Source organism: Heterodontus francisci, chromosome 2 (assembly GCF_036365525.1).
Source record: "Heterodontus francisci isolate sHetFra1 chromosome 2, sHetFra1.hap1, whole genome shotgun sequence".
NCBI classification, from domain to species: domain Eukaryota; kingdom Metazoa; phylum Chordata; class Chondrichthyes; order Heterodontiformes; family Heterodontidae; genus Heterodontus; species Heterodontus francisci.
The window spans coordinates 206,834,755-206,860,399 of record NC_090372.1 but is presented as its reverse complement, the minus strand read 5'-3'; the positions used below and the strand labels follow the sequence as shown (position 1 = coordinate 206,860,399).

General features: G+C 43.6%; 1 protein-coding gene across 1 annotated transcript in view; it reads right to left on the bottom strand.

Moving 5' to 3' along the window:
* Window positions 1-25,645, bottom strand: part of LOC137380250 (tetratricopeptide repeat protein 21B-like) — a 173,307-nt gene that overhangs the window by 131,361 nt on the left and 16,301 nt on the right. The window contains exons 4-6 of the mRNA XM_068052110.1: window positions 25,269-25,379; window positions 14,376-14,542; window positions 738-860 (exon numbers count right to left, since the gene is read on the bottom strand). Coding sequence (XP_067908211.1) covers window positions 738-860; window positions 14,376-14,542; window positions 25,269-25,379 — 401 coding nt within the window. The remainder of the gene's footprint in view (window positions 1-737; window positions 861-14,375; window positions 14,543-25,268; window positions 25,380-25,645) is intronic.

Below are 25,645 nucleotides of genomic sequence, written 5' to 3'. Positions count from 1 at the left end.
ATAATTTAACCCTTTTACTCCCAGCATCATTCTCGTGAATCAGCCCTGCAGCTTTCAGACCCAGTTTGAATTCAGCCCTAGTTGAAACAAAACTCTTCTTTCTGTTTGTTGTAGGAGTACAATGTGAAATGGATGAGGGCATTCTCAGGCCAGTAGGGTGTTCACATACTGCTATTTAATTCAGTATCAAATTAGCAATCTCATGCGGAAAGGTCACAAAATGGCTGGTGTGCGAAGCTGAAAAATATCACACCAATGAGGGAGGGAGAGAATGTCTAAATCCCATGATCTGGCCTGAAGATTAACCCTTGATTGAAGAATGGACAGCAGAAATGCACATTCTGCTTGTGGAAGTCAACAACAAATCAAACAATGTTGCTGGTTCTCTCAATGAGAGCATAGCGCCGAACACTAATACTGCTGCTCTTTCCCTCCAGTATTAAGGACCTTCAATATTATGAATATCTGAAGCAGATACTGACCATAGAGCTGTACTGGGATAGGCAAGATGTCAGTAAGTATTAACCCTCTGTGCCCCCTCTAGGAGAGCTGGCAGTGCAATCTGACTGCTTGTATTTTCCCACCAGAAGATAAGTTGCCATGAGCAAACTAATAAGGTACTACAGAAGCACAAATTCTTTGCTAATGTGCCACTCCTAATGGAACCTTTTTAACTATGGTTACACAGAAGATGGTCATCAAATTATAAGGCACAAAATCAACTGGTAATAGCTCACCTTTCCCACCAACCCAAATATATCTGTTGAATCCTGCAGCCCTTCTTCTAGGTAACTGGCAGCCTTCTTTAAATTACCATTATTGTTATCTGTTAGTTCAATCCATCCTTTAAGTATTAATGTCTGTCAGCATAAATATAGAAATTGATTACAAACAAAAGCAAAATACTGAAGATGCTGGAAATCTGAAATAAAAATAGAAATGCTGGAAATCGTCAGAGTTCTCAAGAAATGTCATTGACCTGAAACGTTTTTCTCTCCACAGATGCTGCCTGACCTGTTGAGTAGTTCCAGCATTTTCTGTTTGTCTGGAAACTGATTAGTTCCACTGGTGGGACAACTGTCACTTTACTCCCTGACTCCGCTCAGTTTTAGGCAGGTGTGCGTACATCCTTAAAACTGCTTATACTGCTCTAGTGCCATGCTGGCACCATTAGCTCCTAATGCAGTTCTGAGGAAGTGATTGAAACTTTTATGTTTACACTAGAACAATAGCCCAAGATAATCTGATAGTAGGAGGAATGTTTGGCTGTAGAGAGGGAGATGCTATAATCTTAATGCAAGAAAGATAGATCATAGCATTTTCTAAATCATGAGAAGCTAGTAACTGTGGAGGAGCAGAGAGATTTAGGGATCCAAATACAGAATTAATAACAATGACGAAAATAATTTGCAGTCATATAGTACCTTTAACATAGTAAAATGTCCCAAGGCGCTTCACAAGAGTGTTAACAAAATTTGACAAAGCCACAGAAGGAAACATTAGTACAATGACTAAAAGCTTCCTCAAAAGAGGTAAGGAGGTTTTCCCTCCCTTTCCTTTCCAAAGTCCTTGAACGTCTTGTCACCTCCAAAATCTATTCCCAGCTTTCCCAGAACTCCATGTTTGAATCCTTCCAATCAGCTTTCTGTCCCTACCACAATACAGAAACAGCTCTTATCCTATGTGACTGTGACAAAGGTAAACTTTCCCTCCTTGTCCTTCTCGACCCATCTACAGTCTTTGACACAGTTGACCACATCATCCTCCTTCAACACCACTCCGCTGTCATCCAGTTGGGTGGAACTGTTCTCACCTGGTTCCATTCTTTTCTATTTAATTGTAGACAGAGAATCACTTGCAATGGCTTCTCTTCCTGCTCTCCCACCATTACCTCTGGTATCCCCCCAAGGATCTACCCTTGACCCCCTTCTCTTTCTCATCTACATGCTGCCCCTCGGTGACATCATGCAAAAGTATACCATTAGTTTTCATTTCTACCTCACCACCACCTCTCTCGCCTCCTCCACTGTTGCTAAATTATCAGATTGCTTACCTGACATCCAGTGCTGGATGAGCAGATATTCCCTCCAATTAAATATTAGAAAGACTGAAGCCATTGTTTTTGGTCCCTAGCCACTGACTCCATCCCTCTCCCTAGGGAAAGTCTGAGATTAAGCCAGTCCGTTTGCAACCTTAGTGTTACATTTGATCCCAGATGAACTTCCGACTTCATATTCGCACCATCACTAAGACCACTTTTTTCCACCTCCTTAAAGTTGCCTGACTTCGTGCTGTCTCAGCTCATCTGCTGCTGAAACTCACATTCATGTTCAACTCCAGAAAGTTTGTTATGGAAGGATAATGTTGGAGCCTATCATTGCTCAGTTTCACATTTATTGTACATAGTAAAAGGACTACAAATAATGTAGCTCCTCACTCAAACCTTCCACCAGTCTCAGTGAGTGTCTGCTTATAGGTGCTCAAGTAAGACCCCAATTAATACCCTCCACCTGCACATAATCTGTTAATTGTATATTAATTGTTTGTTTAACAGATTACCTTCTTTTATAATACATGAATTAATGTGCTTAAACATTTCAAAATAAATTCCCTATGTACAAATAATTAACATGCTCAAAGAACATTTCAAAATAAATAGAAAAAGATTCCATATTGGGTACAAAGGATTACATTGAGAGATGCCCTTCCTCTAGCACCCCTAACAATTTCTTTGTACTAGCATTTCTTTTTGTGAAACAATCAGATAGCTGATGACTTGAATCTAACCATTTAAGTTTGGAGATTTCCTTTCTCTCCAGCATTTGTTTCAATCCAGCAAGGTCAATATGTAGTCTTTTCCCGTTCACATTTTGTAGAAAGTACATTGTCCCATAAAGAATGATTATCCACATAACATTCAATAGGTATCCTATCTTCAGTATGCCCCTTGTTCAGAATTTCACCCAAACTATGGGGGAGCCGGTGGCATAGTGGTAATGTCACTGGACTCATAATCCACAGCCCAGGCTAATGTTCTGGGGACATGGGTGCGAATCCCACCATGGCAGATGGTGAAATTTGAATTCATTTAATAAATTTGGAATTAAAAGCTAGCCTAATGGTGACCACGAAACCATTGCCGATTGTTGTAAAAACCCATCTGGTTCAGTAATGTCCTTTAGGGAAGGAAATTTGACGTCCTTACCTGGTCCGACATTACATGTGGACCCAGACCCACAGCAATGTGGTTGAGTCTTAACTGCCCTCTGAAATGGTCTAGCAAGCTATTCAGTTCAAGAGCAATTAGGGATGGGCAATAAATGCTGGCCTAGCCAGTGACGCCCACATCCCACAAAACAAATTTTAAAAAATGTGACAAATAGAACCACATATCCACTGCCTCCACAAGACCCTGTTTTTCCGCAGCTAAAGTGCTTTTAACGACCAGTTTTATTTTCTTATCCTCACAAGCTAAAGGACAACATTTCCCATTTTCACCCATCAGAAATATTATGAAACCAGCTGCATTAGAATACCCATCAGCAAGATTAGCATATGTTGCACCACTAAAAATTATTAGCTTCATGTTCTTTGGGTCACTTAAGGATGGGAACTTCAGTACTCTTTTCTCCAGATTTAGTTTTTTTAATGTTTTATTTGCTCTTAAAACATTTTCAACTTTTGGATGTTTCATCATCGTGCTTAACTCCAGTACATCAAAACTAACATCAGGCCTAGTCCGAGAGCACAACCGATTGCTCAGTCTCTGCTTTAGACAGATCATCATCTTTCTGTGAAGACCTAGCACAATTAACTGGGATGGGAGTAACACTCTCTAAATAGGATTGTTGATTTAAAGTTATTCCAGACTTATTCTGCTTAATATCTAAACCAATATATTTAAAGGCCTCACAAGCCTGTCTCGCAAACTTAAGTTCTGCCCTAATTTTGTCATAACATATTTCTCAAAATCTGCAGGACCACCCCATAAGAAATCAACAAGCATCATGAAGATGCCTGAAAGTTTTCCTTTATGATACCAATAAAACATCGCAGGATCTGCTTTTAGTTGAACACAACCAATTCTCAACAAAACAGATCTCACCGAGAAATACCATATCCTGGAAGCATCATTAAGGCCATAGATGCATTTGTTCAGTTTCCATAGTTTTCTTTCTGCATCTGCTGCCCCTTTAGGTGGTTTCAGATACTTTTCAGAGAGAAGTGTATCACCCTGCAGAAATGCAGCTTTTATGTCAATGGATCTACACTCACATGAATATGTGGCCAAAGAGCTAAAAAGATTTTCAAGATTACTTTTCCAGCTGTGAGAGTCCACTCTAACATCGGTATCCCCTAATTGCTCTTCAAAACCCCTCGCAACTAACCTCGCTTTAGCCTTATAAGTTCCATCAGGAGGATCATTTTCAGTACAAATCCATCTACATGACAAGGCTGGCTGTCCCCATCTGGTACCTCAGAATAAACTCCAAACTCTCTAATTCCTTATGTTTTGCTTCTCTTACTAGTTTATCCTCAAGTTTATTGGCAGCCACTAAAGCTTCATGGTCATGAGGACTTCTGCTTCTTGTTCTATTCCGGGACTGCTCTCTAGCCTTCATTTCATTGTAGAATCTACTCAAACTACGGCCTCAATTGGCACTTTGTCTTTTGGGATTACTACTAGAAGATCTACCTCGCACATTATCAGAGGCTCTTTCTCCAGTACGTGATTGCTTCCTTACGCAAGAGTCACTTCCAGACACAATACTAGAACTTGCACTGTGCTTTCTTGCCCTCCACTCTTTTACCCCATTCTGGCAGTACATGGACCTTGCTTCTTGGAAATCATCTTGAACATTTAACCAGTATTTAAACTTGCCCGTAGATTTTCCTGAACGTTTCTCCATTTATAGACCCCCTCTGGAATAGGCTACCCAACTACCTACTCAGGGCCATTGTCCATTGGATAGCTCTTTTTTGAGCATCATGATCCCTCACGTTACTATCCAACCCTTGATCTACCTCGTTCTGTTCCTCAGGACCTTCATCACAAAACACGAGTATTTAAAGGTATGAAGTGCATCGATTCCCTCTATCAACTGCTCAAATTCTGAGATTTTGTAATCAATCACGAGGAATTATTCTTAACAGTTTGATTTCTATGCTCAATAACTACTGTCTTACCATCACGACCGATTACCTTACCAGGGCCCTTCCATTCCTTATGACCCTCTCTTTTAGAATACACCAAATCTCCTGAATTAAATTCTGCCTGAGATGGCCTCATACGATGCCTCAGAGCTCCGAATTTCCTCAGAGACCCCAGCCTTGATGAAAGCCTGTCTCCCTACGCATAAAGCATTCAAATGTGCAGAAAAAAATGAAACTAATTTTTTTTGTAGTACCTTCCAGAGCAGGAAGATGGTCGGACAGTACAGAAAGCAATTTGGGCTTCCGCCCATTGACAGGAACTATATCCTCCAACTATCTGAAGCAAATTCTTCGCATGAGCCACCTATGCCAGGGCAGTTGTCAACTTGCAGTTTGGCTGGTCAGCTAAGATTTTATGCAGAACTTCATCAACCACTGCGTGATTCCTTTCACAGAGCCCATTGCGGAAAGGACTTTCAAATGCAGTATTCATAACCATAATGTTCATGTTTTAATACATGTCTCTGAACTAGTCATTGGCAAATTCCCCTCCATTATCAGTCAGAAACTTAGCTGGTGCCCCAAGTTTAGTACCTATCCATTTTTCCATAATTGTCTATAATCACCCTTTTGTCCTTGCTATTTATTATTGCAGAAAGACTGTATCTAATTGCTAGGTCTATAAAATGTAGAACGAAAATATTCTTTGTCCCACACTTTCTTCTTTTTTTTCTTTTGGGCCTCCTTATCTCGAGAGACAATGGATACGCGCCTGGAGGTGGTCAGTGGTTTGTGAAGCAGCGCCTGGAGTGGCTATAAAGGCCAATTCTGGAGTGACAGGCTCTTCCACAGGTGCTGCAGAGAAATTTGTTTGTCGGGGCTGTTGCACAGTTGGCTCTCCCCTTGCGCCTCTGTCTTTTTTCCTGCCAACTACGAAGTCTCTTCGACTCGCCACAATTTAGCCCTGTCTTTATGGCTGCCCGCCAGCTCTGGCGAATGCTGGCAACTAACTCCCACGACTTGTGATCAATGTCACACGATTTCATGTCGCCTTTGCAGACGTCTTTATAGCGGAGACATGGACGGCCGGTGGGTCTGATACCAGTGGCGAGCTCGCTGTACAATGTGTCTTTGGGGATCCTGCCATCTTCCATGCGGCTCACATGGCCAAGCCATCTCAAGCGCCGCTGACTCAGTAGTGTGTATAAGCTGGGGGTGTTGGCCGCTTCAAGGACTTCTGTGTTGGAGATATAGTCCTGCCACCTGATGCCAAGTATTCTCCGAAGGCAGCGAAGATGGAATGAATTGAGACGTCGCTCTTGGCTGGCATACGTTGTCCAGGCCTCGCTGCCGTAGAGCAAGGTACTGAGGACACAGGCCTGATACACTCGGACTTTTGTGTTCCGTGTCAGTGCGCCATTTTCCCACACTCTCTTGGCCAGTCTGGACATAGCAGTGGAAGCCTTACCCATGCGCTTGTTGATTTCTGCATCTAGAGACAGGTTACTGGTGATAGTTGAGCCTAGGTAGGTGAACTCTTGAACCACTTCCAGAGCGTGGTCGCCAATATTGATGGATGGAGCATTTCTGACATCCTGCCCCATGATGTTCGTTTTCTTGAGGCTGATGGTTAGGCCAAATTCATTGCAGGCAGACGCAAGCCTGTCGATGAGACTCTGCAGGCACTCTTCAGTGTGAGATGTTAAAGCAGCATCGTCAGCAAAGAGGAGTTCTCTGATGAGGACTTTCCGTACTTTGGACTTCGCTCTTAGACGGGCAAGGTTGAACAACCTGCCCCCTGATCTTGTGTGGAGGAAAATTCCTTCTTCAGAGGATTTGAACGCATGTGAAAGCAGCAGGGAGAAGAAAATCCCAAAAAGTGTGGGTGCGAGAACACAGCCCTGTTTCACACCACTCAGGATAGGAAAGGGCTCTGATGAGGAGCCACCATGTTGAATTGTGCCTTTCATATTGTCATGGAATGAGGTGATGATACTTAGTAGCTTTGGTGGACATCCGATCTTTTCTAGTAGTCTGAAGAGACCACGTCTGCTGACGAGGTCAAAGGCTTTGGTGAGATCAATGAAAGCAATGTAGAGGGGCATCTGTTGTTCACGGCATTTCTCCTGTATCTGACGAAGGGAGAACAGCAAGTCAATGGTCGATCTCTCTGCATGAAAGCCACACTGTGTCTCAGGGTAGATGCGCTCGGCCAGCTTCTGGAGCCTGTTCAGAGCGACTCGAGCAAAGACTTTCCCCACTATGCTGAGCAGGGAGATTCCACGGTAGTTGTTGCAGTCACCGCGGTCACCTTTGTTTTTATAGAGGGTGATGATGTTGGCATCGCGCATGTCCTGGGGTACTGCTCCCTCGTCCCAGCACAGGCATAGCAGTTCATGTAGTGCTGAGAGTATAGCAGGCTTGGCACTCTTGATTATTTCAGGGGTAATGCTGTCCTTCCCAGGGGCTTTTCCGCTGGCTAGGGAATCAATGGCATCACTGAGTTCCGATTTGGTTGGCTGTATGTCCAGCTCATCCATGACTGGTAGAGGCTGGGCTGCATTGAGGGCAGTCTCAGTGACAGCATTCTCCCTGGAGTACAGTTCTAGGTAGTGCTCAACCCAGCGGTCCATCTGTTTGCGTTGGTCAGTGATTATGTCCCCCGATTTAGATTTGAGGGGGGCGATCTTCTTGATGGTTGGCCCAAGAGCTCTCTTCATGCCATCATACATTCCTCTGATGTTTCCGGTGTCTGAGGCCAGCTGAATATGACTGCATAGGTGTTGCCAGTAGTCGTTTGCGCAACGCCTAGCTGTTCTTTGTGCAGTACTTCTGGCTGCTTTAAGTGCTGCGGATGTTAAATCGCTGGGGGCTTTCTTGTAGTTCAACAGTGCAATGCGCTTAGCGGCTATGACAGGTTCCAGCTCTTCATTATGAGATTGAAACCAGTCTGCATTTCTCTTCGCACTTTTGCCGTAGGTGGTCAAAGCTGACTCATAGATGGCGTCTCTGATGTGGGCCCACTTGGTCTCAGCATCCCCGCGCATCAACACGAGCAGAATTTCTCACCCACAGCTGTTACAAAAATTTCCCACACTTTAAATCCGTGGAAACTACCTCATTAAAGTTATGTGCCAATGAAAGGCTGACAATAGAATGTGATGGTGTCCTCTGACACTTTTTATAGATTTCACACTTTTCACTAATCTCTATCATTCTCGTATACTCTTCATCAATCACCCTGCATCCTTTAGCAGGGTTTTTAATCTCTGACAAGAAGGGTGAGCAAATTATCTGTGTAACTAAGACAATTTGCTTTTTATCTCTGATTCTTAACACCTGATGCCATTAATACTTCCCTAACACTGACTAGAAACGTCATGTTTTGTTAAGGGTATACAATAATGCCCTGACTGGGTAAACTGCAAATTCACTGACTTTCCCAAAGCAATTGCCTTATCATGCTCCATATCAAGTTTCATTTGTGCCTTTTTCATTGAAGGCTTACTCAACTGTAAAGGTATCTCACTGGAGACTACATCAGTACTGATAAAGTGGCTTAGCCCAGCTATTTTACATGGAATTAATACTCTCTTCAGTGACTTCAATGTGTTATCATCACCAAACCTATAGCTGGTAGTATTTTTATACTCCTTAACTTTGCTTTGATCCTCACAACTGAGTGGTTACAATGTTATCTGGATTCAATCAGTTCCACATACTGTCGACATGCAACTACAATCCAATGCAGCACAGTTGAACAAATCTGCAACTAACACATTCATTACAGGAGTAAAAAACTCCTTGTGACTAGTACAATTCATTCAGATTCATCAGTATCTACCTCTTTTGCCCCTCCACTTTAGGGCAGTTCATTGCATAATAATAGGTGATTCAGATGTGACTCAAAGTATTAACTGTTTATTGAGCATTCCTGGAATTCATTTGCCTATGATTGCTGTTCCAATTCTGTCTTCCACTGTAATAATCAGACCTGCTAGAAGGCGCTTTTATCCTCATTCCTCCAGTCTTTAATTCTTCCATCGTACTTGTGCCAGCTTCCAATATCTGGACCATTTCTAAATTTAGTAAACATCCAGTCCTCCATTATTCATGTCACCACAAAATGCCCAGTTTGTTCTACCAGTGCTGCAGGAAATGACTATTTTTCCAAGACTTTCTTTAAGGCAGCAGACATTTGATCCAACAGAGTGTGTTTGTCCAAGAACTGAACCCCAGTCAGAACCAGGAGCCTGTCCATATGTGACACCCTAGCACAATCTAGCAATTTAAATGCTAGCACTGAAGCAGGGATCTCCAAATTGAATTTCCTCAATCTTCTTTACAGTCTGTTAAAGTCCATGATATTTATTTATTTAGAGATACAGCACTGAAACAGGCCCTTCGGCCCACTGAGTCTGTGCTGACCAACAACCACCCATTTATACTCTTCTTCTTCTTTGGCCTCCTTATTTCGAGAGACAATGGATAAGCGCCTGGAGGTGGTCAGTGGTTTGTGAAGCAGCGCCTGGAGTGGCTATAAAGGCCAATTCTAGAGTGACAGGCTCTTCCACAGGTGCTGCAGAAAAATTTGTTTGTCGGGGCTGTTACACAGTTGGCTCTCCCCTTGCGCCTCTGTCTTTTTTCCTGCCAACTACTAAGTCTCTTCAACTCGCCACACTTTAGCCCCGCCTTTATGGCTGCCCACCAGCTCTGGCGGACGCTGGCAACTGACTCCCACGACTTGTGATCAATGTCACAGGATTTCATGTCGCGTTTGCAGACGTCTTTAAAGCGGAGACATGGACGGCCGGTGGGTCTGATACCAGTGGCGAGCTCGCTGTACAATGTGTCTTTGGGGATCCTGCCATCTTCCATGCGGCTCACATGGCCAAGCCATCTCAAGCGCCGCTGACTCAGTAGTGTGTATACGCTGGGGATGTTGGCCGCCTCGAGGACTTCTGTGTTGGAGATACGGCCCTGCCACCTGATGCCAAGTATTCTCCGGAGGCAGCGAAGATGAAATGAATTGAGACGTCGCTCTTGGCTGACATACGTTGTCCAGGCCTTGCTGCCATAGAGGAAGGTACTGAGGACACAGGCCTGATACACTCGGCCTTTTGTGTTCCGTGTCAGTGCGCCATTTTCCCACACTCTCTTGGCCAGTCTGGACATAGCAGTGTCCCATTTATACTAACCCTACAGTAATCCCATACTCCCTACCACCTACCTACACTAGGGGCAATTTACAATGGCCAATTTACCTATCACCTGCATGTCTTCGGCTGTGGGAGGAAACCGGAGCACCCGGCGAAAACCCACGCGGTCACAGGGAGAACTCGCAAACCCCACACAGGCAGTACCCAGAATCGAACCCGGGTCCCTGGAGCTGTGAGGCTGTGGTGCTAAGTCTGACCATGCCCCATAAGCATTCAATAGGTCATCTTTCTTGTAAATTTCATCCAGGAATTCTAACAGAAGATCCAACCCTTCATCAGTATCCAGCTGAAGAGCATCCAGTTTACAAAACACTTTACTTCTGATTTTACTTTTGGTAGGAAGTGACAACACTAAGGCCATACCTTGTTTCCTCTTTGGTAGAGATGTAACCCATGTCCACATATTTACTTCATTCTTCCACTGGTCATTTGGTTCAGACTCCAAAAACATCAGAGGGTAATAAATTTACACTTGCTTTCTGCCATATTTTCCACACTAACCCATGAAATTTTAGTTCCTATGTAAAATAAAATTCCTAGTTTCCAAGCTTCAGCTTTAGGCAACTCTCCTCTGCTACCATGTTGGACTCCAGAAAGCTTGTTATGGAAGGATAATGCTGGAGCCTATCTTTACTCAGTTTCACATTTATTGTGCAGAGTAAAAGGATTACAAATGTGTAGCTCCTCACTTAAACCCTCCACCACTCTCCGCAAGTGCTTATAGGTGCTCAAGTAAGACCCCAATTAATACCCTCCACCTGCATATAATCAAACAATTGATATACAATTAACAGATTAACAATTCATGACTTCATTACCTCTAAACTTGATTACTCCAATGCCCTCCTTGCTGGTCCCCCACATCCTACATATGTAAACTTGAGGTCATCCAAAACTCTGCTACCCATGTCTTAACTCGCACCAAGTCCTGTTTCCCAATCTCCCCTGTGCTCACTGAAACACATTGGCTCCATGTCAAGCAACATCTTTATTTTAAAATTCTTCTCCTTGTTTTCAAATACCTCCATGGCCTCTCCCTCTCTATCTCTGTAATCTCCTCCAGCTCCACAACCCTCCAAGATATCTGTGCTCCTCTAATTCTGGCCTCTTGTACATCCCTGATTTTAATTGTTCCATCATTGGTGGCCATGCCTTCAGCTGTCTGGGCCCCACGCTCTGGAATACTCTCCCTACACCTCTTCTTCTCTCCATCTCACTTTCCTCCATTAAGACACCCTTAAAGCCTATCTCTTTGACCAAGCTTTTGATCATCTGACCTAATATCTCCTTTTGTGGCTCGGTGTCATACTTTGCTTTATAATGCTCCTGTGGAGCACCTTGGGACATTTTATTAAGTTAAAGGCGCTATATTAATATAAGTTGTTGTTATTAGTTTTGAAGGAGGACAGAGAGAGAGAGAAGCCAAGAGGTTTAGGGAAAGAATTCCGGAGCTTAGGGCCTAAACAAATAAAGGCATAGCTGCAAGGGGCCAGAATTGGAAGAGCTCAGAGATCTCAGAGCTTTGTAGGGGTGGAGGAGATTATAAAGTTATGGAGCAGAGAGGCCATGGAGGAATTTACACGTACTTAATTGGCTGTCAAGCATTTTGAGACATTCCAAGGTCATGAAGGGTGCAACATAAATGAAGGTGAAGAAGCAGGAGAGCAAGGACCAGGATAGATCCCTGTTCAATGCTGACTTAGCTCAAGTCAATTAAAATAGTGTTACTTTTGATCTCAGCAACGTTGGGTTAGGGAGGGAGCAATTATAAAGGGGTGCCATTGCTTTTCAGTATCCTGCTGGAAATGCACATTATTGATGTTAGTTAAGGGTGGGATTCAGCTCAACTTTGATGTCTCCTGGAAGCGATCAGCCTATGAGGACTTCCACATGACTAATGGTCAGTTAATTCACAGGCACTTCTGCAAGAGGAAGTATACTCAGGTGAGAAAGAAAATTGGGAGAGAAAAATAATTTGAAGAAGGGGGCCCAAAAGGTTTGCAGATTTCCAACATTACGAGCTTAAAACTCAAAGAATCGTAGAATGACACAACACAGAAGGAGACTATATGGCACATCATACTTGTGCCAACTCTTTGAAAGAGATAAAAAGATTTGTATTTATATAGCGCCTTTCACGACCTCTGAGCGTTCCAAAGAGCTTTATAGCCAATGAAATACTTTTGAAGTGTAGTTACTGTTGTAACATCGGCTCCCCATAGTCCTGCAGATTTTTCTCCTTCATGTATTTATCCAATTCCTTTTTGAAAGTTACTAGTGAATCTGTTTCCACTACCCTTTCAGGCAGTGCATTCCAGATCACAGCACCTCGCTGGTCCAATAAAACACCTGGACACTTCTAAAACTTTAAAATTAAAGTTAGACTCTGCGTCAATCCAACCAGGGTCACTGTTGTTGTAAAATCTGTGACATTAACCTTTCAACATTAAGAATCATTTCCTTGGTGGTCCAGGTTTCAGTGCTCAGTCTATGCTGAGTTGGTTGATTGTGTAACAATTCCAAATTCTCAAACGTTTTTCATTTGTATGTCTGAAGGAGAAATAAGCTTTGTATTGATCCAAATGAGGCTTAAATGGTCCAATATATAACTATACTTGCCTGGGTGCATGCAGATTTGTGGGAAATTTAAAATCATGCTCCATGTTTTCAACACTAAGACTATTTAAATGGCAAAGCCATTTTTGTAGTCATATATAGAGGCTAACTGCAGTGCCCTGACAGCTTCCCTGAATATATAAAGGAAGAGAAATAATTTGCATTTATATAGTGCCCATTGCAACATCCCAAGCGCTTTACAGCCAATAAAGTACGTTTGAACTTGTCTTGTAATATAAGAAAAACGGCAGCTGATTTTCACACAGCAAGATCCCGCAAACAGGAATAAGATAATCTTCTTTTGAAGTGATTCTGGCTGAGGGATAAATAAGCATACAAAATTCTTACAGGGCTTGATAGGGTAGATGCAGGAAAGATGTTTCCCCTGGCTGGGGCATCTAGAACCGGGACACAGTTTCAGAATAAGAGGCAGGCCATTTAGGACTGAGATGAAGAGGAATTTCTTCACTCAGAGGGTGGTGAATCTTTGGAATTCTCTATCCCAGAGGGCTGTGGCACCTCAATTATTAAGTATATTGAAGCCAGAGATTAATAGATTTCTAGATATCAAAGATATCAAGGGATAGGGGGATAGTGCAGGAAAATGGTGTGGAGGTAGAAGATCATCCATGATCTAGTTGAATGACAGAGCGGGCTTGAGGGGCCAACTGGCCTACTCCTGATCCTATTTCCTATGTTCCTATCGGCCCAGGTCACTGGGGAGAATTACCCTGCTCTTCTTCAAAATGAGAGCTAATGCTATGAACAACTAACTTGGCACAGATCAGGGGCCACACTTAGGAACTTCTGAATCTGCATGGCTCAGTATTGCAGTGGGCAGTACCCTACTGAAACTATCAAAGGAACTCATTATGGCTGTGCCAGCTTGGCTCAGTGAGCACTCTGGCCTCTGAAAAGGAAGATTATTGGTCCATGCCCCACTCCAAAACCACTAGCATCAACCTGGCCTGTTTTCAGAGTTGTAGCATTCCATAATCCAAGTTGATGCTTCAGAGTAGAACTGAGGGAGAGTGCTGTATTGTCAGAGATGCCTTCTCTCAGAATGCAGTATTAAACTGAAGTCCCATTTGGTTATCCCAGTGTTTCAGGAAAATGGACAAAAATATCCCAATGTACCATTCAAAGAAAATTAGGAAAGGGTATCCTGGTTAACACCTCCCTCAATCAGCATCACTAAAAATGTATTAACTCGTCATTCACCCCATTTCTGTTTATGGACCTTGATGTGCAACATTTGCCAATGTAACAACAATGACCGCAGTTCACAAGTAATGCAATGATTGTGAAGTGCTGTGGGAAATCCTGTGAACACGACAAGTTGCTACATAGATATGTTTCTATTTTAGCACAACATAAGATACGCACCTCCTTTGATCCACTGGAAACCTTCATCAGTCTGTCAATGAGCTCTCTAGCTTCCTCATGCCGATCCACAAACCACAAGAACATACTAGCATAATACAGAGCTTTATCACATGCAGATTTCTGGCTTTCTTTGAATCTTATGTCAAGTTCCTGAATGGCATCCTGGTCTTAGAAAGGCAACATATTCGTTAATCATTTTAGCAGCGGGAAACAACATTTTGTGACATTCAAGTTTGTATGAAAATTGCCCACAAACAACAACAATGTGCATTTCTACAGCACTTTTAAAGTAGTTAAACATCCCAAGGTGCTTCACAGGAGTGTTATCAAAGGAAATTTGGCAACAAGCCACAAAAAGAGCTATTATGACAGATGACCATAAGCTTGGTCAAAGAAGCAGATTTTAAAGAGGGTCATATAGGCGGAGAGAGAGGTAGAGAAGCAGGGAAGTTTAGGGAATTCCAGAGCAACACAGCCACCAATGGTGGAGCGATTAAAATCAGGAATGTGCAAGAGGCCAGAATTGAGAGCGCAGAGATCGCAGAGGACTGCAGGGCTGGAGGAGGTTACAAAGAGATTACAGGGACGAAGCCTTGGAGGGATTTGAAAACATGGATAAGAATTTTAAATTGAGGCGTTGCCGGACGGGGAGCCAATGTAGGTCAGTAAGCATGGGTGATGGGTGAATAGGTTTAATAATATGCAAGAAATTGTGGAAGGATGAAATAGCCACTCAGCCCATCAAACATATTCCTTCCACAGACTATATACACTATACACTATCTCCCAAGGGAAAGTTCTGTATAAAAATTCACTGTCCTAAAGCAATCCTCACAAGCTGCTGATTTTTCATCCATCGTCACATCACCACTATTGAACCTTGGCTGCTGCTATTCCATTGTAGAGTAAAATTTCACAATCTCGGAAGATAAAGGCACATACGCTATATCTTGCATGATTACACTGTCCTGCTATTGACCAAGAATCTGCCTGCAGAAGCTGGGGGATTTGGGGGGGGGGGCTGGTGGTGGTGAGGGGGCAGGTGCACGGAGGGGTCAACACTCTTACAGAATTAAGAGAGGCAATCACATTATTCACGAGGGATTTCCCTTCTGAGGGATTTCCCCAGCAAGGCAACAGTAGCTGATCTGGTGAAAGGGGAGAAAGTGGGAGCATTTCCAATTTAGAGGAAAGGAGTCATGCATTGGACACAGGATTTTAACTGAGCAAAGATGATAAATTCTCAGCTCAAAAAATTGGAGGGCGCAAGTGATTGTGATACAGATTGTATCACACTTATATAGCTTCTGAGACACTTCCATCATGAGAACAAGAGAAGAACACTCAGCCTCTCGATCCTGTTCTGCCATTCAATTAGACCATTGCAGATCTCTGCCTCAATTCTATTGACATGGCATTTCTCCATAATCCTTTGAAACCCTAATAAATTGTCAATCTCAATCTTGGAAATTTCAATTAACATCCACAGCCCATTTGGGGAGGAAATTCCACATCCTGGGCTGAATTTTACCAGCCCCTCGGCGCGTGGGTTGCGGTGCGGGGGCTGGTAAAATTCTGCGGAGAGAGGCCCGCCTCCATCCGCGACGTCGAGAAAGCCGCGCCGCAAATTACCGGCGGCTGGGGGACCTTGGTGCGGCCCCCTCCCCACCGCACGGCAGCGGCACCCCAATTAGAATATGTTAAACGGTACTTACCTCTGCAGATTATACAGCCCGCTGCCTCTCCATGGACACTTGCTGATTTTACTTTGAATGGGCAGCCGTCACGTGCCATCCTGTTCACGATTAGAAAAGCCAGCAGGTCATCGGAGGCAGAAGGTTTCACGACAGAAGGTAAGCTCCATTTTCAGGGGTCCCACTCTGCATACTGGAAGAGAGGAAGGAGGGGGGGGGGGATACTCAGGGGTCTCACTCTGCATACTAGAAGAGAGGAAGGAGGGGGGGGGGGATACTCAGGGGTCTCACTCTGCATACTGGAAGGTAAGGGGGGGGATTACAGGGGTCTCACTCTGCATTCTTAAAGGGAGGAAGGAGGGAGTCTAGAATTACTGGAGGGAAAGCTCTGCAGGCATGAAGGGAGGTACTGTGTACTCGTCCTCCGTAAACAGTGTACGCTCTGCGTTTGTTTGTGTTTGTGAAGGAGCAATGGCACTCTGGTCACTCGGTGTGTGGGGAGGGTGCCAGAAAGAGTAGGAGTGTTAAGGTTATATGGATGATGGGGGCAATCGATTCAGCTGGTAGGGTTTTGATGTGGTCATGCTGTGCCACTCGGTGTGGTGGCCAAGATGGGCAATGCCATGGCACGCCACATAGTTGATCCATGAAAGCAGCTGATGTACCCGTCAACACCAATCCCTGCCCTGTTAGGAACCTTCGAATAAATGAAGGCTTCAACTTTATATATGACATGGAAATGGGTATGACTTATCCTATGTTGTGTGATCCTCTGCTCCTGACGATCCGTATGCGCCGGAGCCAAAATTAACAGGCACCTGCACTCTACGTAAAGGCCCCTGGTGGTGAGCAGCAGCCCTCAAGGGGAGCTCGCCGTTACGATTGCTGTGCATCTACAGGCCTCATATAACATGCGATCAGATGTCAGAGCACCAGTGTCAGAGGCGATTGCGCATGTAGAGAGGGTGGTGACACGTCTCTGTGCCATGCTCAAAGGTGACCTGCAGCCATGGGCTTCAGTGGCCATCCTATGCCCTTGGTCCTCATAGTGGCAGCAATTCTCAAATTTGATGCTTATGCAGCTTTTCAGGGGCCCACCAGAGACCTTTGTGGGGTCACACTGTCAGCAGTGCACCGCTGCATCAGCGGGGTCACCGATGCCCTGCACCGGCAGGCCAGTGAGTATGTCCGCTTCAGGACAGACTCTCACAGCCAGGCCCAGAGGGCCATCGGTTTCGGCACCATTGCTGGAGAACCATAAGTTGTAGTGTTCATTGACTGCACTCATGTGGCCATTAGGCCTCCCGCCAGGCTACCACATGCAGACGTCACCATTAAAAGAATCCTCTCAATCTAGGTGAAGCTGGTATGTGATCACCGCAGATGCTTCATGCAAATCTGTGGCTGCTTCACAGGCAGCTGCCATGACACCTGGGACCTGCGCCAGTCTCAGCTGCCACCGCTGTTCACTGAACTGGCTCAGATGGAGGGTGCCTTCTTGGAAATAAGGACTATCTTTGCAGACATGGCTCCTGACACCAGTGAGAGATACCACCACTGCTGCGCTTCCAATGCCTGTATGGATAGGGTGATGCCCTGTAATATGGGCCGAAAAGGCCAGCTCCTTTCTTTGCTGCTCTCCACAAGTATGCACCCAATTGGGGCCAGGCCTGGCATGATGAGGAGAGACGTCAACAGGATTCCTCCTCGGACTATGAGGACGCTAAGGACCTACAACATGAAAGATGCAAGGGAGGGCAGATGGCACCCAGGCTCTGCACGCAGGGCTAGCAGTGAGCTAGGGATGTATGGCAGTGGCTTATCAGACAAAGGCTGTCTGCTCCATAGGAACTGACATGAGCTCTGCAAGCCACACATCACCCTCGCTCACCTGCTGTGCACCAGTCTACATCTGCAGCATCCCTGTGTAAACCAGTCAACAGCCAATGTCCATGTCACTGCATCCGTGGAGATGCTCATGAATAATGGTGGTATGGCAATGATATTATTGCATACATTGGCTCTCCTGAAGGGCTGACGGTGCAAAGGGATGTGACATTGGTGCTACATGCTGGCACACATCATTCACACAGAGAAAAGGACACACATGTTGGTGAGGAAAATTTAGTGAAAGACGTATTTACATTGCTGTGACCGTGCATTCCCATTTGTGTCAGTGTGTTCTCTGTATCGGAGAGGTTGCTCCTTCTTGGTGCACCCTCTGCACTAGCAGCCTGGCTGGAGGAAGGCTGCTGATCTGATTGCCCTTTGGCTGTGGATGACTTTGACGCTCATACCCTGTGCACACGAGGCCTAGCGGGCCCTGGCTGGCTGGGAGAGTGCTCGTTCATCCCCTTCCAGCATCGGACTCTTTGACGGCGGATGGCCCCACAGCTATTCACCTCCTCTGCCATCTCCAGCCAAACTGCCTTGTTCAGGCAGGAGGACCTCTTCTTACTGTCGCTGGTGAAAAGGACCTCCCGCCTTGCCTGCACAGCCAGGAGGAGAGTGAGCAGGGAGGCACGGTGGGGCCCCCCCTAGAGTATCCATCTGCCATCCTTGGCTTTTGATGTGGTCCTTTAAATGCAAAGGTGACTCCATCATGTAACAGCTCTAACTTCTGGCTGCAAGGTTTACCTTGCACGTGTTTGAAAACCAATGCAGGACTGGTGAGGAAATCTGTGCTGTTGTCATTGTCATGCTAGGCCCCCACCTGCCAAGAATGAAGCACATCAATTCTGTCATGAACATTGATTTGAAACTGTTACTGGAGTGAAGAAAGTACTTGTTAAACAGATCAACCGTGGCTGGAAAGCATTTGCATATTAACAGACATTCAACCCACAATGGACTTTTGATCACCAGACATTGAAGGTGGGGGAGCTCCCATTCCAGGTTGACTGCTAAGGTGGCCAAATACACAAACGGACATGGTCAAACCAGCTAGTCATATGAATAACCTGCAGGGCAACCTGAGTGTTTTGAATTTGTACAAACAGTTTGTGCAAAAAGCAGAATGTTCCTGGACTGAGAAGATCTCTCCTGGCTGGCTCACCACAGCCTCTCCTGTCTGCCTGCTCCCATCTCTTTCTCACAAGCATCTGAATCCATTGAAGACACAGTGAACAAGATTTAAGAAGTATACTGGGCCCCAATGAAAAGCAAGATCTACCTACAATCAAGGACTCTACAGCAAGCTCGAAGAACTGAAACAAAAATTCTTCAGATATTGCCTCAAACTTTTCCACATTATTTTTCTTCTGCTCTTTTCTGTCTCTATTTGCATGTATGTATCGCATATGCATGCTAGCTTGGGCGCGTCGTGTATCCATAGACGTTAAGTTTAATAAATTTCAACTTTTCTTCTTTAAACCTAAGAAAGCCTGTTTGTGCTGGTTTCTTTGCCTTATAATTGGAAAGCAGTGAACAAGGATTCACCAAGGGGGAGCTAAAAACACGGTGTGTTTAAAATTAAACCCTGTTATGGTAAGACCAGGTGAAGGCTGAAAGGGAACCCTAGACCTCTTTCTCACCTGGTCATAACATCTTGGTCTTTTAACTATTAAACATCGACACATGTTCATGAATACTTTGCTTCTGCAGCAGCTGATCATATTTATTGGTGTAATATTTCTAATTGGCAGTGCAGCTAGAATATGAACATATGTTCCTGTTTTTTAACAAAGATCGTTTAATTGCTGTTACATGTATTTTCACATAGCAGTTAGCAAGAAATGAATGCAGATTCCAAACACATATTAGTCTGTGCCTTTTCACAGTCAGATGATTAGATGCTCATAGTAGGTAATTTTTCTGCAATTATGGTTTTATTTCTGTTGTGTATTTGCCTTTTATGGTATATTTAAGTCTCACATCATGGAATGTGTAAAATTAAGATTATTCACCCAGGTGCGGCACACCTACAAGAAGGAATGTTACACTTGAGTGGAAGAAGAGGATCGCAACTTCATAGGACACTGGGACACAGCAGGGTAAGTATGTGGCAGCAAAGCAGAAAGTGCTGGGGTAACTCAGCAGGTCAGGCAGCATCTGTGGAGAGAGAAGCAGAGTTAACTTTCAGGTCTGTGAACTTGGACAAGTTAACTCTGCATCTCTTTCCACAGATGCTGCCTGACCTGCAGAGTTTCTCCAGCACTTTCTGCTTTGCTGCCAGACTGACAACAGCCCCACTCTTCAGCAGTCAGGTAAGTATTCCTTTGACAGCTGTCAGGAAGAAAGTGCTGGGGCGCTTAAAATAGGACCCTAGCACCTGCTGTCAGCTGTCAAAATGTCTCTCACTGCACCGAATGTCCTGCCTCTCCCTACGTAATATGGGGGGGGGAAGAGGGCGGCTCGGCTCAGTGATGCTAATGAGCCCCATGCACAAAATATCACGGGGCTCTGCGGCGGCTGCTAAATGCGACCCCTTTTTGTGAAAAAAGTACTTCCTCATTTCATTCCTGAATAGTCTAGCTGTGACTTTAAGGTTGTGGCCTTGTGTTCTGGCTTCTCCACCAGAGGAAATAGCTTCTCTGTATCTACTCTATTGAATCCTTTTTATCAACTTCAATCTTCTAAACTCAAGCCAACTTTACATGATCTTTCCTCATAATTTAACCATTTAACCCCTGGTAGTGTGCTGTACTTTCTCCAAGGCTAATATATCTTTCTTGAGGTGTGGTGACCAAAACTGAATTTAGTACGCTAGCTGGGGTCTGACCAAGGTGTTATAAAACTGAAGTAAAGATTCCTTTCCTTAATATTCCAACCTCCCTATGATAAAGACTAACATTTCATCAGTCATTTTGATTACTTTTTGTACCTGTGCACTAACCTTTAGTGATGTGTACTTGGACATTAAAAATCACTTTTCTCCTCCACGCTGTGAGTCTCTTTATATTAAGAAAATATTCTACTTTATGTTTCCTGGATCCAAAGTGATCCTCACAATTACCCACCTTGAACTCTATCTGCCACAGTTTTGTCCGCCACCATAATTTGTCTGTATCTTTTACTAACTTCCTGCTCCCATCTACAATACTTACTGTGCCTCCCAATTTAGTATTGTTTACAAACTAGGATATACAGCTCTCTCTATTCTGTCATCCAAGTTATTGATGTATATGGTGAAAAGCTGAGACCCCAGTACAGACCCCTAGGGAGCACTACAATCACAACCCACCAATCAGAGGACATTTCCTTTATCACTACTCTGTTTCCTATCTCCCAACCAACTACTGACCCATGTCACAAAGTTATCTCCAATTCTGCATGCTCTCATTTTTGTTAATGAACTCTTGTGCAGAACCTTATCAAATGCTTTCTGGAAATCCATATGGACAATGTACATAGACACTAATGTTTCAGGTCAATTACCTTTCACCAGCTCTGAGTATTTCCAGCATTTTGTTTTTATTTGAGATTTCCAATATCCACAATATTTTCCTTTTATATATAAATCTATTCATCATGTTATCCTCCTGAAAATAATTCAGACATAACCTACCCTTCACAAATCCATGCTGACTCTCTTTGATCAGCTTGTTCCAATGTTCAGTCATTCTGCCCTGATGACAGATACTAGCAGCCCGCCCACAACTGACATTAAAGAGACAGGTCTGTAGTTTCCTAGTTTCTCCATCCCTCGCTAGAGTTTCAAAGAATGAGAGGGGATCTCATAGAAAGCAACAAAATTCTAACAGGACTGGACAGACTAGATGCAGGAAGGATGTTCTCAATGGCGGGGGGAGTCCAGGACGAGGGTCACAATCTAAAAATAAGGGGTAAGCCATTTAGGACTGAGATGAGGAGGGATTTCTTCACACAGAGAGTGGTGAACCTATGGAATTCTCTACCACAGAAAGCAGTTGAGGCCAAATCATGAAATATATTCAAGAAAGAGTTAGATATAGTTCTTAGGTCTAAAGGAATCAAGGGATACGGGGAGAAAGTGGGAACAAGGTACTGAATTTGATCAGCCATGATGGTATTGAATGGCAATGCAGGCTCGAAGGGCTGAATGGCCTACTCCTGCTCCTATTTTCTATGTTTCGATGTTTCCTGTCTTAAATAATGGGAGCAACATTTGAAATTTTTCAACCCAAAGGCACAATTCCTGAATCTAGAGAGCTTTGGGAAATATGATCAACATATTTGCAATTTCCTAACCTGGTCTTTTAATACCCTACAATGGAAGCCATCAGGTCCTGGAGATTTGTCTTGAATCCCCATTATTTTTCTCCATTACCAGATGTTCTTACAGCTGAGATTGATTTTTTTTGGACTCTAAGGTAATCAAGGGATATGTAGATCAGGTGGGAAAGTGGAGTTGAAGCCGCGGATCAGCCATGATCTTACTGAATGGCAAAAGAGGCTCAAGTTGCATCTGGCCTATTCCTGCTCCTAGTTCTTATGTTCTTATGTCACACATGTAAATTTCTATGTCACACTTTAAAAAAGAATCAAAAAAGAGAGAGGTAAAGATAATCATTTCCCTCTGTTTCAAATAAACTTTCCCAAAGAACGAATTAAAATTGACTTCAGACTATACCTAGGAACATAGGAACAGGAGCAGGCCATTCAGCCCCTTGAGCTTGTTCAACTTAACCATGGCTGCTCCATATCTTAACTCCATCTACCTGTCTTGGTTCTGTATCCCTTAATGCTCTTGCCTAACAAAAAATATTATCAAACTCAATTTTTAAATTTTCAATTGATCTAGCCTAAATACGACTTAAAATAGAATCATAGAATGGTTACAACACAGGAGGCCATTCAGCCTGTCCTATCTGTGCCAGCTCTCTGCAAGAGCAACTCACCTAGTCCCACTCACCGCTTTTTCCCCAAAGCCTTGCAAATTTTTTCTCATCGGACAATTATCTAGTTCTCTTTTGAAGGCCTCGATTGAATCTGCCTCCACCACACTCTCAGGCAGTGCATTCCAAATCCTAACTACTTGCTGCGTAAAAATGTTTTTTCTCGTGTAGCCGTTGCTTCTTTTGCCAATCACCTTAAACTCCTTCCACTAATGGGAACAGTTTCTCCCTATCTACTCTGTCCAGACCCCTCATGATTTTGAACACCTCTATCAAATCTCCTCTTAATCTTCTCTTCTCCAAGGAGAACAGCCCCAGCTTCTCCAATCTATCCACATAACTGAAGTTCCTCGTCCCTGGAATCATTCTCATGAAACTTTTCTACACCCTCTCTAATGCCTTCACATCCTTCCTAAAGTGTGGTGCCCCGAACAGGACATAATACTCAGACATAATACTCCCTTTGAGGTTGAACCAGTTTTTTTTTTACAGATTCTTGTACTCTATAGCCCTATTTATAGGGGGATCCCATACGCTTTATTAACCACTTTCTCAACCTGCCCTACAACCTTCAATGATTTGTGCACATATACCCCCAGGTCCCTCTGCTGCTGCACCCTCTTTAGAATTGAACCCTTTAATTTATATTGCCTCTCCTCATTCTTCCTACCAAAATGAATCACTTCAATCTTCTCTGCATTAAATTTCATCTGCCACTTGTCTGCCCATTCCACCAGCCTACGTCCTCTTGAAGTTTATCACTATCCTCCTCACGGTTTACAATACTTCCAAGTTTTATGTCATCTGCAAATTTTGAAATTGTGCCCTGTACACCCAAGTCTAGGTCATTAATACATGTCAAGAAAAGCTGGGATCCTAACAATGATCCCTGAAGAACCCCACTATATATCTTCCTCCAGACCAAAAAACAACCATTCACAACACTCTCTGTTTTCTGTCACTCAGCCAATTTCATATCCATGCTGCTACTGTCCCTTTTATTCCATGGGCTCTAACTTTGCTAACAGGCCCGTTACGTGGCACTTTATCAAGTGCCTTTTGGAAGTCCATGTACATCACATCAAATACATTACCGTCATCAACCCTCTCTGTTACCTCATCAAAAAACTCAAGCAAGTTACTTAAACACGATTTGCCCTTAACAAATGCATGCTGGTTTTCCTTAATTAATCAACAATCGGCCAATGACTATTAATTTGGTGCTGAATTATTGTTTCTAAAAGCTTTCCCATCACTGAGGTTGAACTGACTGGCCTGTAGTTGCTGGACTCATCCTTACACCCTTTTTTGAACAAGACTGTAACATTTGCTATTCTCTAGTCCTCTGGCACTCTTATTTTTTTACTTCCCCTCTGAACCTTCTATATTCAGCCTATGTCTCAATTGTATTATCCACCTGACATCTGTCATATGCACTCTTTTTCTGCTTCATCTTATTCTCTATCTCTTTCGTCATCCTGGATTTGATTGCTCTATCTTTCCCCCTTGTGGGAATATATCTTTACTGACTTTACCCAAACTAATTCCTCTTTAAAGGCAGCCCATTGTTCCGTTCACAGTTTTGATTGCCAACCTATGATTCCAATTTACCTAGGCCAGATCCATTCTCACTCCATTGAGGTTGGCCCTCCCCCAATTAATTATTTTTACTCTGTATTGCTCCTTGTCCTTTTCTATAGCTAACCTGAATCTTGTGATGCGATGGTCACTGTTCTCTAAATGTTCCACTAATGACACTTGATTCATTTGACCCACCTCATTCCCCAGAACCAGATCCAGCAATGCCTCCTTCCTTGTTTGACTGGAAACATACTGATGTAGAAAACTCTCCTGAACACGCTCAAGAAGCTCTTGCCCCTCTCTGCCCTTTATACTATTACTATCCCAATCTATATTAGGATAATTAACATCCCTCATTATAACTAACTAAAATAAATTAACATCCAATTAGGAAGTGAATATCATTACAGAAATAAGACTTCGTGAACTCAAATTGACCTGTCCAGTTACACATGACTGTACCTTAGCTGTGAATAATACGTATTGTGTATAACATGGTAGAATAAATCTGTCCTTAAGAAATGGTGTAAAGAGCAACTTAACATTAGCAACATAAATCCATGAATTGCCACAAAGAATATTACAAAAGTGTAGTGGAGTTAGAGCAAAAGGTAATCCAAAAAGCCACTCAAGTAAACAGGATTATAGCTAATTATATATGTGTTTCTCCAGAAAGTGATCTGAGCTGTGAATCCAATGAACATTTTAGCTCCTCCATGCCTGTTCATATTTATTGTGAATTCCATTAACAGTTCCATGCAGGCAGGATTAATTGAAAGAATAATAATTCTTGAAGCACCTACCAATTATTGAGCTCTTTCTGTGCGCATAAATGAGGGCAATAATTGAGCACAGTGAAACATTTTGGTTGCCCTTAATTGCCTCAAGGAGTCTGATGGCTTCTTGGATTCGACCTGCAAAAGTAATGGCACAACTGTAAGAACAGGGGATGAGGAAAGTCCATTCAGCCCATTGAAGCATGCATATCTCACTAGTACATTAACTGTGCCATCACTACGTTCACTGAGTTGCAGCCTTGGCTTAGTTGATAGACTCTTGCCTCTGAGTCACAGCGCAACCCAGAAGACGACTTGTATGTAATTTAGATTGGCCTTCAAATGCAGCACTGAGGGGAAGCTGCATTGCCAGAGGTGCTGCCCTTTGCATATGATGTTAAACC